The following is a 15,156-nucleotide window of genomic DNA, read 5'->3' as shown; positions in this document are numbered from 1 at the left end:
GTTCATGAGATGCAGAGATGTAACGGTTTCTCATGACGATTTGATTTCCTGGATGAAGGTGATTTAACGTTTAAAATACATTTGTATTATAAATTATATTTGTATTACAAATATATTTTTTAGCTCATTTCATTTTGGTTTGTTGACAGCCTTCATGAAAGCCTTCCCGCCTCCAGTCGCGCCGAGGCCTCAACCGGTCTTACGACAAGCCTGGCACTAAAGTTGATGAGGAGGTCTGAAACAGCAGCTGCATTTGGGCTTCTTTTTTTCTGCGCAGATGAGAGAATTCTTCAAATGGTAAGTTTATATTCGTTTTGTGTGTATTAAAGTGGCTGTGTTATACATGAACGCGTTAACAGTTCCGTTTTTGTGACGCATGCGCATTATTAACAGCTCGTTTAAGTATCTTGTAAATTAGTGCGCAGTGCAAACAACAAAAGCACTTTTTTGTAGACTGAGGTGGGGGAGCGTTTAAAAACGTTTTATTCGCCCTATGTTTAAGTGAGAATTACATATCTGTATGTTTGTTCTTAGCACTGAATATCATGTCGTCATATCTGCGTCAAGACACAAACATACGAACTTCCCATCTAATTTTTTTTTTTCAAACATTGTGAAAGTGCATTAAAGCTAATCTGTAAATCCATCTGTCTTCCAATTCAGTTTACAGGTAACATTTGCGTATGTACTGGCAGAGAATACAGGTACTTTAGCTTGAAATCAGTCTTTATCAATTCATACTGCATGTTATTTTGGGATAAATTATGTCCTAACTATTTATCTGTCTGCATTTTATTAATATGAATCTTTATGTTCTGTTCACATTATAAATACCATTAATAAATTATGGGTAAAATACATTCTAAATGCGTATTAAAATCAAGTTAATGCCTTATTACTCATTTAACTTATATAAATGTATTCAATAATCAGATTAAATGTATATTAATGCAATATAAATAATTTTACACCCATGCTTTATAGACAGCTCTCAGCATAATCGAAATTAAGGGTAATCACAATTATTTTTACCTTATTTACAGCCCCAATTTAAATTGTATTGCATTACTGAATTTTGGAAATATTAGCCTCAACTGACATATTTTTTTCAAATCCTTTTTCAATAGATTTGGCCCAGAACCCTCCAGTGTCAAGTGAAGGAAGCTCCTCTCATGAGATTGCTACAGAAACCAAGCAGCAGAAATGAAGACGAAAGCAACAGAATGCTGAAGATGAATCCAGAATCGTGAGTGTCATTATATTTTATTCTATGTGCAGTACACATTTTAATACATGACGAATCAACATGAAACATTTAAACCTAACTGGGCAACCACACAATGCCTTTGTTCAAACCTGAAATGTACATGTGTCTTGGGTGATTGATGTATCTTGATTGTAATAATTCATGATGACACATCAATCACTATGTCATTGTGTTAATTCAAGATATTAAACTGCAAAAAGTTAAAGGGTTAGTTGACACACAAGTGTAAAATTGTTGTAATTTCTCACCCTCATGTCATTCCAAACCCAAAAAGACTTTAGTTCATCTTCGAAACTTAAATGAATGTATCAAGAATACTCCACGCAACTACCACTTTGACGCTTCAAAAAGTTCATAAAGAGATTATAAAACGAACCCATATGAATTGAGCCGTTTAGTCCAAATTTTCTGAAGAAACTTGATTGCTTTGTGATGAATAGATTGAATTTAGACTTTTATTCACATATAAACATGAATCAACCAACATGAACAGAAGAAAAAGAAAATTTGGACTAAACTGCTTGGTTCATGGATTAGTTTTAAGATCTCTTTGTTAACTTTTTGAACCGTCAAAGTGGTAGTTGTGTAGCTGTCAATGGAAGGAAAGAAAGCTGTCAGATTTCATCAAAATATCTTCATTTGTGTTTCAAAGACTAAAGAAAGTCTTGCGGGTTTGGAACGACATGAGTGTCAGTAAATTACTGAATAAATTTTTTTGGGTGAACTATCCCTTTAATAAAAGAATGTGGCCTAGACCTCATCAGAACAATCGAATCTCAATGCGTCTTGGGTGCGTTTACACCTGTACTTCGAGTTGTTCGCTTGTGCAAGATGAATGTTAATGCCAGGTGTGAACGGTGCAACTCTGTGACTACACAATCATCTGAACAGAATTGTTCCTGAGAGCGATATGGTTGTCATTATGCTATGTAACTGTTTGATTGTTTTTGTTTTGATTTTTGGTTAGAAGACCTCCGCTAAGTTCCTGGAAAGGCTTCTCCCAAGACCTTCAAGGACCTGATTGACTGCAGAATCTGCTGTGAAAGATGATGAAACTGATGATTCAGGTTAGACTATAGTTCAGAATAAGATTATCTATACACGTTCATGCATGAATGCATTTTGCTGAAGTTGTCACGTGTTATATAGAATGGGGCAGCGATCTTGCATCAATTCGTCTCCTGCAAGTGACCTGGAAAGATGTCCTCATATCAAGCTGAACAACACCTTGTCGTCTCCAAAAAGGTACATTTGGACATTTCTGTCACACTGCCTATCGTCTGCCTCAAAATATTCCCATTTGTGTTGATTGTATTGTGGAAAACAAATATAAAGACGGCCAATTGGAGAGCTGACTGAGTGTTATTTTTGTCTTTGGCAGGGACCAGCATACAAGACCACCTTGACTGCATTGAAGAGACCACACAGCATACCTGCTCGCGGCCTGTGATGCTGATATGGCAATAAACTCAAATACTACTTCCTGGTCGCTGATGGGACAAAGGGGAACTGCATTCATGGATGCTACACAACTGTCGACAAGTAGTTTTCTGCAATCTTGTTCAAATCTACCTGTCATATTCGTTCATGTCTAGGCAAATTAACATGATTTTATGTTTTTTATTGACTTTTTTTTCTTGCAACTCCTCATGAATGTGATAATTTGACCTTTACACATCTGGCATATGTTATAAAGGAGCCACTTTGCCTATTTGTTAAATAAACTTTGGATTTATACATCTGTCTGAAGACTCTTGATTTTATGTCTGATCTTGTACATTAACACTATGTAATAGTGTAAATAGTTTTTGCACTGAACAGAATACTCTATAAATAACACTTATAGTGTAATCCAATAGTGTAAATCCAATGGAATTAAATCAACACCAGGGGTGTTAAAAACCCCAAGTGTAAAACTTAAACAACAATTGTAAGTGTAACACTTTACACTCGAAGTGTAATTTTTCTACACTGTAAGGTGCTATATTAACACTGTAAATTCAACACTACAAACGGTGTACTTTTTACTCTAGATAGATTGGGACCATATATGATCCGGAGTAGTGTTAAAATTAACACTTTAAGTGTTAATTTGACACTGCGTTTTTTACTGTGTATTATGCAGCTAGAATTAACAAAATAAATTTAACTCATAAATTGGACTCTACATGAGATCAGTGATTCAAGTCAAATGATTGTGAAATTATGAAACATAACCAACACCATCAGATCAACATTTCTTTTTGTTCATCTGGCTGTTATAACTCATGTACAGCAGCCACACAAAACTTAAAGTTATTATTTTAAGGGTCAAGAGCCCAACTAAAACACACACTCATCTCCATAATGGTGACTTTAATTATGGTTTTCTCCTTTAGTGATTCTGCTTGTTAACATCAGGTGTCTTCAATGTTGGCAATAACATATATTTTGTAAATTTTACTCATTTTAAATGGTTAACATTTAAGGAATTAATTTGATTAATTATTACTCAATTCTAATTTGTAAAATTTAATTAATAATATTGCTTGTAATCTGTTGCCTCATTTTAATTAATTAAATTTAAATGAAATCTATGTTTTATTTTTTACAGTGTGGGACCATATATGCTCCGAGCAGTGTTGATTTTACACTGGGGATTTTGCTGTGTGAAAAAGCATGCAGGACCCATGTAATATATTCATCTTCAAATTGTATATTCATCTTTAAAATGAATATTCATATTCATATTCATTCTCCAATGACTATCCACTTTTACTATATTCACAATTATTGCTTTCTAAATTACCCAAGCCTAAAAATAAGGCAGTACCACAGTATTTTCCAAAAAGGGATACTGTAAAACAGTAAATATTCACCCAGTGCTCCATTACATTTACGCATTTGGCAGACGGTTTTATCCCAGCCAGCACAGCCATGTGGGGCCCACATGGGTTTGACCTGGGCTATCTAACTGGGACCCAGACAGTTTTGTCCTCGGTTTCCATGGTGGCCCTACATGGGTTTGCCCAGATGAAATGAACCCTGCTCAGTTTGCACACTACAGGCTGTTAAATGTAACACTGATCAGTGTTGGTGTTAATGAGGTAATTAAGTGATTGAATAATGATTGAGCATTATTGATGAACACCTGCTGTTAACAAGCAGAATCACTGAAGGAAAGAGAAACACAAGAACTACTTCCAGCCACAGCCTTAGATGAAATCAACTGAAGATAAAATACACTAAATCTCTCAGGATCTGATTAAACAACCCCACAAACAGCATTACCAGCTTCACTTATTACTAACCAGGTTGACTTTATTTCTGGTAGACGTCTACATAAGTTCTTATTGAGATTTAACAGAGGTTAAGATGTTGATGATTTATTGAAAATAATAGTTTGGTTTGATGCCACCATTATGGTGAACAGCGTTTGCTTTAGTTGGGATCTTGACTTTTTCACGTTAGTTTTACTCTGCTCAGTTGTATCTGATTGTTATGTTAAGAACAGCAAGAGAAAATGCAAACAGATGCTATAAGCTGATTGATGATAAAAATCTAATTATCATGTAGTGGTTTAATTCACTAATATTCTGTGTGAGTTTTTTACGGGTGATATGTTTTTTTTGTTTTTTATTCTACAGCAAGAATTTCAGTATATTTTTATCAGAACATGAAATGATTCTTGAAACACCATTTACGCAGTTTGGACTTAAGCAGTTTTTACTCCCACACAGACATCAAGAATCAGCATATGAATCGCTACAATGGTGACATGCTTCATGGTGCAATGCATTCTTGAAGCCATGGATAAGTTTCGTATGATGCACCCAGAATGCATTGTACCATGAAGCATGTCGCCATTGTTGAGATTCATATGCTGATTCTTGATGTCTGTGTGGAAGTAAAAACAGCACAAGTCTAAAATGCGTAAATGGTGTTTTGAGAATTATTTGATGTTCTGATAAAAATTAGCTGGAATTCTTGCTGTAGAATCACAACAAAATGAATAACATATCACCTGAACAAAACTCATGCACAAAATCAGTGTGTTAAACCACTTCATGATGATTATATTTGTATCATCAATCAGTTTATAGCATCTGATTGCTTTTTCTCTTGCTGTTCTCAACATAACAATCAGATACAACTGAGCAGAGAAAACTAATGCTAATAAGTCAGAGCCCAACTAAAGCAAACGCTGATCACCATAATGGTGGCATCAAACCAAACTATTATTTTCAATAAATAATCAACATCTTAACCTTCTGTAGACGTCTGACAGAAATTAAGTCAACCTGGTTAGTAATAAGTGAAGCTGGTAATGCTGTTTGTGGAGTTGTTTAATCAGATCTTGAGTGATTTAGTGTATTTTATCTTCAGTTGATTTCATCTAAGGCTGTGTCTGGAAGTAGTTGTGTTTCTCTTTCCTTCAGTGATTCTGCTTGTTAACAGCAGGTGTTCATCACTAATGCTCAATCATTATTTAATCAATGAATTATCTCATTAACTCCAACACTGATCAGTGTTACATTTAACAGCCTGTAGTGTGCACACTGAGCAGTGTTCATTTCATCTGGGCAAACCCATGTGGGGCCACCATGGAAACCGAGGACAAAACTGTCTGGGTCCTATTTAGATAGCCCAGGTCAAACCCATGTGGGCCCCACATGGCTGTGTTGGCTGGGATTCTAAGCGACTTACATTATATTTTAAAGAACACAATTACATTCTTATCAGTTCTTGCTTTCCCTGGGAATCAAACCCATGAACTTAGCATTGCAAACACCAACACTTTACTGTTTGAGCTACAGGAAAGCATTAAAAGCAGTGGCAAAAGCATTAGTCACCAATGCAATATAATAATGGGAAATAGCCCATAACAAACATAACAAACAAACTGCAGAAGCAGCTGCTCTGATGGCCTTAGTCCAGTAGTCCAGAAATTGTACCATGTGACTATCAATATTGTGACAATTGGATAAATTAGATAATACTTGCTGCGAGCTAGAATCAGTTCCTCCTCTTCTGTCTTCATGTTTTTGCGTGTTTTCATCTCTTTGCAGCAGTGCAGGAAGGCCATGAAACATTCTGTCCCATCTACGATATATGTGGCTCTTCGTTCACAGGTGTAGCCGAGATTATTATCCCTCATCCCATCAATGCAGCACTGCTTCAGATCACCAGAGTATTGACCAGCTGAGAAGATCATGAACAATGAGGGGAGTAGAAGAACATGGTGAGAACTACTGAGGGGAAAAGATAAAGTACCCTAAACATGAACAGTAAAGAGAGTTTCTTTAACAGTAAAAATCCCAGAAGATATTATCTGATTTGAATTGTAAAAGTAAATTTCAGTTCCTCACCCAGTGTACCAGTGATCTGCAGGCGACTCTCAGCCCTTCGTTTTCTCTTTGCAAGGACAGGACACATATGCTCTTGAAAACAATTAATTTGAATTGATTAGCATATTTTAAAAAACACTTAGAGAGCATAAAAAACCCAAGAGCAGCAACATTTATTTAGTAAACCTACTCCAAAATATTTAAAAAGTAAAACAATTTATTGGCCATTTTTAATTTTCCCTTTCTTTGAGTACACTGTTTACTCTTGCTGTACACTGTTAGACCTTACCAGGTTTTTTTACAGTAAAATACTGGCAACACTTGCCAGTAGTTTACTGTTAATTGTACAGTTCTTTATTGTAATATACAGTCTGTTACCGTAAAATGCACTGAATTAAAATTCGAGTTAAAACTAATTTCACTTGCAGAAACCAACTGCCTTTAATTGACCAATTGTCATTTAAATGTAGTTACTAAAATGTATAATACATTAAATACATGAGCAAAGAGTTATGAACTATCATTAGAAACCACTAAAAAACTTGAGAAGACTACATAAAAAATATTTCCACTGGACCAGCAACTACACAGTCACCATCTGTAAATTCAAGCAACATGCAGCAAATCATCAGTGTTCTTTGATCTTCTCATGGACTGAAGCACAGGCTCTACTCTTCAGCACAATGGTGACCCAAAAAACTACATTTTAGAGTTGCCAGTAGGGCTGGGCGATATCTCGCATGACATTGTAAGGCGCATCTCGTAGGTAAAGCCGGTTCCTTGATTAGTAGTAAATCACCATCACCTGCTTTCAGACGTAGCGGCATTTACTACACAGAGCCGTAGTTAACTGACAAGCTGAGCAATATCGCATAAATATCGCGGACGTATCGCCTGCGATAATTAATGCGATATGGCTCAGCTTGTCAGTTAACTACGGCTCTGTGTAGTACAGGGGTCCTCAACTCTGGACCGCGAGATCCACTTTCCTGCAGAGTTTAGATCCAACCCTAATCAAACACACCTGGGGTGTATTCCAGAAAGCAGGTTATGTGACATACCCGGGTATGTTTAAGAGTAAGTAAGCGGATAACCTCAACTTTCGGTTGCAAAAACGGAGGTAACTTTCAGGGTATGTTAGTAGTCATAGCAACTCACTCTCTGAACTGCTCCGGAGCAGGTTATGTTCCAGGGTTAGTTTGTTTCAGAGAGGAGACGGAGCATGGCGTGCCCTTTTGAAGACGATCCAGTGGATGTGGAAGCACAGATAATACGAAATCTTTTCCGCCGTGAGAGGGTGATACGACCACGTATCCATGTGTTTTCGTATCCAAATGAATATTTGTGGGAGCATTACCGTTTTTCAAAAGAATCGTTAATTTATTTAACGAATATTTTGAAACCCTATAGCAAACGTGACACATCGCGAATTAGCGCTGAACACGGAGCACATTTTGTGCATTGCCCTTCGCTTTTTTGCGACGGGGAGTTTTTTGTATACAGTAGGCGATGCAGAGCATGTGGGAACGGCAACTGTGTGTAGGGCTGTTCGTACAGTATGCATTGCACTCAAACAGTTCACACTTTTGTGCAGTTCCCTGGCCATAAACCACTGAGGGTCATTAAAGAGGAATTCCACAGAGTGGCGGGTTTGTCCGTTCTATGATATTCTATGACAGACCATTTACTTAATCTATCCATACTGTGTACAGTCATTTTAAATGTTTCTAATTATATAACTTTCAATTTCAGGGTTCCCAAATGTGATTGGGTGCATTGATGGAACCCACATTCCCATTAAAGCTCCTTCAGTCAATGAAGGAGACTATGTTAATAGGAAGTCAATCCATAGCATCAATGTGCAGGTGACAATAGATTTTTTGGGTGCTAAATGTTTGGGTGTTTAAACCATTAAATCACCCCTCATCCCACTAAGCAAAATGATGTCCAAAACACGTCTTTTCAACGTCTTTGTCACAAAAGTCGGACGTTGATAAGACGTCCACTGAGGAGCCAGAATGAAACGTCTTTTTTTGACGTGTTCTGCACGTCCGATATAGACGTTCATCTAACCTTCGTACAAGATTAAAACTAGTTCAGATGTGGCCATTGTGGACATATTTTCAACATCATTTATGGTCTCATTTAGACATAATCACTTTGACTATTGCTGTCAGATTATCTTAGTGAGAATTAACAGAGGTTTAGATGTTGATATTAGTTTCATTTGAAGTGTCACCATTGTGGGGATCAGTGTTTGCTTTAGTTGGGCTCTTTTCTTTACTTTTACTTTTCTTTGACTGCTGTAATTCTGTTTGTATAGCACAATTGTAGTGGCAGAGAAAGCAAACAATGAGGAGATAAGGTGCTTTCAGCTTATTAATGATGGTAAAATTATCACAAAACATGCATGTAATGTTGTCAGATGCTTTGGCATTCATAACCACCATCTTTGTGGAGCTGCAATATTGGCACCAAAAGCATTAAAATAATCACTTATTTGAAGATATATAAAAAGCATGTGCACATGATGATTTGAGCAAATGTGTCATCTAGTCACACACAGACATCAATATTTTGCATATGATACACAACAATGGTGACAATAAAAAAAAGCTTCATGCTGCAATGCATGATGGGTACCTTAATTCTCAAGCTTTTTTGTTTTTATTGTCACCGTTGTTGTGATTCATATCCAAAATCTCTATGTCTGTGTGTGACTACATTAATGTGGACATGCTTTTTTTCTACCTTCAAACAAGTGAAAATTGAAATGCTAATAGCATCATTATTGCAGATCCACACGGTTGGTTATGAATGCCATATATAAACAAAATAGTTAATATAAACATAAAGTTACAGCAGCCACGAAAAAGTTAAAGTAAAAGGGACCAAGAGCCCAACTAAAGCAAACACTGATCCCCACAATGGTGACACTTCAAATGAAACAAATATCAACATCTAAACCTCTGTTAATTCTCACTAAGATCATCTGACAGCAATAGTCAAAGTGATTATGTCTAAATGAGACCATACATGATGTTGAAAATATGTCCACAATGGCCACATCTGAACTAGTTTTTAACCTTGTTCGAAGGGTCCATGAACGTCTATATCGGACGTGCAGAACACGTCAAAAAAAGACGTCATAAAAAGTTTCATTCTGGCTCCTCAGTGGACGTCTTATCAACGTCCGACTTTTGTGACAAAGACGTTGAAAAGACGTGTTTTGGACATTATTTTGCTTAGTGGGATGAGGGGTGATTTAATGGTTTAAACACCCAAACATTTAGCACCCAAAAAATCTATTGTCACCTGCACATTGATGCTATGGATTGACTTCCTATTAACATAGTGTCCTTCATTGACTGAAGGAGCTTTAATGGGAATGTGGGTTCCATCAATGCACCCAATCACATTTGGGAACCCTGAAATTGAAAGTTATATAATTAGAAACATTTAAAATGACTGTACACAGTATGGATAGATTAAGTAAATGGTCTGTCATAGAATATCATAGAACGGACAAACCCGCCACTCTGTGGAATTCCTCTTTAATGACCCTCAGTGGTTTATGGCCAGGGAACTGCACAAAAGTGTGAACCGTTTGAGTGCAATGCATACTGTACGAACAGCCCTACACACAGTTGCCGTTCCCACATGCTCTGCATCGCCTACTGTATACAAAAAACTCCCCGTCGCAAAAAAGCGAAGGGCAATGCACAAAATGTGCTCCGTGTTCAGCGCTAATCCGCGATGTGTCACGTTTGCTATAGGGTTTCAAAATATTCGTTAAATAAATTAACGATTCTTTTGAAAAACGGTAACGCTCCCACAAATATTCATTTGGATACGAAAACACATGGATACGTGGTCGTATCACCCTCTCACGGCGGAAAAGATTTCGTATTATCTGTGCTTCCACATCCACTGGATCGTCTTCAAAAGGGCACGCCATGCTCCGTCTCCTCTCTGAAACAAACTAACCCTGGAACATAACCTGCTCCGGAGCAGTTCAGAGAGTGAGTTGCTATGACTACTAACATACCCTGAAAGTTACCTCCGTTTTTGGAGTTGAGTTTATCCGCTTAGTCTTAAACATACCCGGGTATGTCACATAACCTGCTTTCTGGAATACACCCCTGAACAAGCTAATCAAGCTCTTCATGATTAATACAATGTTACAGGTACACAACAAAATCCCCAGTGTTAAATCAACATTGCTCAAGTACATATTGTCCCATTCTACAGAGTGTTAAAAGTGTTAAAGTTAATGAGATAATTAAGTGATTAACAGAGGTTTAAATGTTGATATTTTATTGGTAAAAATATAATGCCACCATTATAGAGATCAGAGTTTGCTTTAGTTGGGGTGTTGACCTGTCACTCTCTGTGATAGATTTTATTCTGCAACAACATATATAATTTTTTAAAAGCAGTAAAATCAGAATATGATAGTATGTCATGGAACCTGAACTTAGGGGTTTGCTTGTCTACCCTGTGAAACTACATCCATTATTTATCGTGTGAAATTTTAAAACTGTTAATTGTATACAATATATAATTCTGCAGTTTTTACCGAACTCACATACAGCAAAAATCAGCATACAAATCTCAACAATGGTGACAATAAACCAAAAGTTTAATGCTGCAATGCATGCTGGGTATCACAATTTGACAAAAATCCCAGCATGCACTGCAGTATGGATAATTATTGTCACCACTGTTGAGGATTGTATGGTAAGTGTTGATGTCTAAGTATATAGCTTCAGAAGCATTATTTAGCACTGACAATTGTTTAATATAACTTTATTTTTACACACTCACTATACCTGAATCAATAACCCAAATAAAAGAATAAATTTGTGAAAAATGATCTTTAACAAATATCTCTTTATTTGTTTCATTTAAAAGTCTTGCAAGCATAAAAGCATATTCCTATTTTGAACTTTTTGTTCAGTAAAGCTCAAGTGTTTATCATGAAACACTATTGCAAATGCTTAAAGAAGCTTACTTTGAAACCCCAATGGGTCACGAGACCAACTAAAGCAAACATTGACCACCATAATGGTTGCCTAATTTTTTGATCACTTAAACATCATCAACTCTCAACAATCAATTCCGTAGACTTGTGACAAAAATAAAGTCAGTCTGGTTAGTAATAAGTGAAGCTGGTAATGTTGTTTGTGGAGTTGTTTATTCCTCCTCTGCTGAGATCTTCACAGATTTAATGTTTTCTTCATTTGATTTCAACTAAGGCTGTGGCTGAAGTCAGTTGTAGTTCTTGTGTTTCTCTGTTCTTCAGTGATTCTGCTTGTTAACTGCAGGTGTTCATCACTAATGCTCAAACATCACTTAATTAATCATATAATTATCTCATTAACTTTAACACTCTATAGAATGGGAAAATATGCACTCTGAGCAATGTTGATTTAACACTGGGGATTTTGTTGTGTACCTGTAACGTTGTAGTAAGCATGAATACCTTGATTAGCTTGTTCAGGTGTGTTTGATTAGGGTTGGAGCTAAACTCTGCAGGAAAGTGGATCTCACGGTCCAGAGTTGAGGACTCCTGGTGTAGTAAATGACGCTACATCTGAAAGCAGGTGATGGCGATTTACTACTAATAAAGGAACCGGCTTTACTGACGAGATGCGCCTAACAATCTCATGCGATATATCGCCCAGCCCTAGTTTAGATCCAACCCTAATCAAACACACCTGAACAAGCTAATCAACATTACAGGTACACAACAAAATCCCCAATGTAAAATCAACATTGCTCAAGTACATATTGTCCCATTCTACAGGAGTGTTAAAAGTGTTAAAGTTAATGAGATAATTAAGTGATTAATTAAGAGATGATTAAGCATTAGTGATGAACACCTGATGTTAACAACTCCACAAACAGCATTACCAGCTTCACTTATTACTAACCAGATTGATTTGATTTCTGCCATGCTTCTACAGAAGTTATTTGTGAGAATTAACAGAGGTTTAAATGTTAATATTTTATTGGTAAAAATATAATGCCACCATTATAGAGATCAGTGTTTGCTTTAGTTGGTCTTTTGACCCGTCACTCTTTATGATAAATTTTATTTTGCAACAACATATATAATGTTTTAAAAGCAGTAAAATCAGAATATGACAGCATATCATTGGAACCTGAACTTATTGAATGTAAAATCATCACTACTCAGTGTTTTGTCATTAATACATTTGAGGGCTTTGCCTTGTCTACCCTGTGAAACTACATCCATCATTTATTGTGGGGAATATTAAAACTGTTAAGAGCATACAAGATATTATTCTGCAGTTTTTACCAAACTCGCATACAGCAAAAATCAGCATACAAATCTCAACAATGGTGACAATAAACAAAAAGTTTCATGCTGCAATGCATGCTGGGTATCATAATTCGAAAAAAAATCCCAGCATGCACTGCAGATGGATAATTATTGTCACCACTGTTGAGGATTGTATGGTCAATGGCGCCACCAGGGGGTGGCCAGGGGTGGCCGTGGCCACCCCTGGTCGACTCCTGGCCACCCCACTGGCCACCCCACTGGCCAGTATAAATTTTAGTAGCATCAGTTATGCATTTCATCCCTAATGCACAGCCAGGCAGGCAAGCTGATCTAGACTTACGATCGCACACAGTATCCCGCCCCTCCCCCGCCCCTCCGTGCCGCTGTTGCGCGCTCAGACAGCAACAGCTCAGCGCGTGCCCGTCGGTCAACAATTTTAAAAGAAGTTAAGAAAGAAGACGAAGACTACCGGTAAGTAAATAAGTAAAAAATAGTCTTTAGTAAAAGAAGACGGGGAATTATGTGTCGTGACTTGCTTTTTATGTGCCAAATGGTTACAGTATACTGTTACAACAGCTTTTTGATACGTCTTTGACATGTTTTGACAAGAGTTACCTAGCTAACGTCGTTAGCTGGTGCATGTATATGTGTAACAGAGTTTAAATAATGCTGTTAAATTCATGCATTAATTGGGAAAACTCGACATTGGCTGTTTCATCACTCGCATTTGTGTGCGTGATATTGCGGGCGGAGCTACGTCACCACCAGCAGAGTCACATCTCTCGCTGCTGGTAAGTCGCATCAGTAAGAGCTGCGTCATAATAACTGAGTTTAGATTGTTTTCAAGTGCAAGGTTGGACTTTATAAACTACACACAAGTTTACTTCATGTGTCTGTTAGTTCCTAGTTTTGTCAGTCGAGTCATATGTGTTATTTGCAATGATGAAATGGAGTGTGTGTATTATTATTAACCTGCTTGTGAACTCTGTTTATTTCATTTAAGAAATTAATGCAACGTGATGCACTGTCCGTTAAATATAACACAATAAACCAAAGTATATCAGTAGGAGTTTCCTTAAGTCTTTCTGATAGTTTTTCTTCAGGCCGGTTTATCCCATACGGAAATGTAATATATGTACATAGCCTAGGTATATGAAATATACATAGCCTATATGAAATATACCCATACACTGTAAAAAATAAAACATAGATTTCATTTATATTTAATTAATTAAAATGAGGCAACAGATTACAAGCAATATTATTAATTAAATTTTACAAATTAGAATTGAGTAATAATTAATCAAATTAATTCCTTAAATGTTACACTGTAAAAAATAAAACATAGATTTTATTTATATTTAATTAATAAAAATGAGGCAACAGATTACAAGCAATATTATTAATTAAATTTAACAAATTAGAATTGAGTAATAATTAATCAAATTAATTCCTTAAATGTTACACTGTAAAAATAAAACATAGATTTTATTTATATTTAATTAATTAAAATGAGGCAACAGATTACAAGCAATATTATTAATTAAATTTAACAAATTAGAATTGAGTAATAATTAATCAAATTAATTCCTTAAATGTTAACCATTTAAAATGAGTAAAATTTACAAAATATATGTTATTGCCAACATTGAAGACACCTGATGTTAACAAGCAGAATCACTGAAGGAGAAAACCATAATTAAAGTCACCATTATGGAGATCGGTGTGTGTTTTAGTTGGGCTCTTCACCCTTAAATTAATAACTTTAAGTTTTGTTTGGCTGCTGTACATGAGTTATAACAGCAGATGAACAAAAGGTGATTTGATGGTGTTGGTTGTGTTTTAACATAATCATTATTTCACAATCATTTGACCTGAATCACTGAACTCACATGGAGTCCAATTTGTGACTTAAGTTAACTTTATTAGCTATAGAAGTACTGGCCTTGTACACCATAATATTATTAACTTTTAAAATGTAATCCAAATAATTTCTAAAAAGTTTCTCTTGTACAAAAAAAAAAAAAACCCAGACATTATGAATCAGACTGTGCATCTCAACAATGGTGACATTTATAAAGCATGTTGCAGTGCATTCTGGTTTGCACCAATCAAAACTCATTCATGGCTCCCATCATGTATTGCTGCATGAATAAATAATGAGCTTATGATCAGAGGTTGTCACCATTGCTGAGATTCATACGTTAAATCTTGATGTCTGTGTGCACAAAAAAAAAAAAAAACACATATAT

The 15,156-nt window shown here is 36.1% G+C and overlaps 1 protein-coding gene and 1 long non-coding RNA gene across 4 annotated transcripts in view; one reads left to right on the top strand and one right to left on the bottom strand.

Moving 5' to 3' along the window:
* Positions 1–15,156, bottom strand: part of LOC306999661 (complement C3-like) — a 223,736-nt gene that overhangs the window by 95,424 nt on the left and 113,156 nt on the right. For both annotated transcript variants that reach the window (XM_079614534.1, XM_079614535.1), the window contains 2 exons: positions 6,616–6,687; positions 6,251–6,448 (listed from right to left, as the gene is read on the bottom strand). In XM_079614534.1, the coding sequence (XP_079470660.1) occupies positions 6,251–6,448; positions 6,616–6,687 (270 nt within the window). The remainder of the gene's footprint in view (positions 1–6,250; positions 6,449–6,615; positions 6,688–15,156) is intronic.
* On the top strand, positions 159–2,784 carry LOC306999691. Of its 2 annotated transcripts, XR_013797901.1 has the most exons (7): positions 159–297; positions 664–704; positions 985–1,012; positions 1,128–1,246; positions 2,235–2,334; positions 2,417–2,512; positions 2,649–2,784. It is a non-coding gene; the product is annotated as an uncharacterized lncRNA (long non-coding RNA). The 2 variants fall into 2 exon arrangements; XR_013797900.1 differs by lacking the exon at positions 985–1,012.

The sequence above is a fragment of the Phoxinus phoxinus genome (assembly GCF_949152265.1).
Source record: "Phoxinus phoxinus genome assembly, chromosome: 6".
In the NCBI taxonomy this organism is placed as follows: Eukaryota; Metazoa; Chordata; class Actinopteri; order Cypriniformes; family Leuciscidae; genus Phoxinus; species Phoxinus phoxinus.
This window is presented reverse-complemented; position numbering and strand designations above follow the sequence as displayed.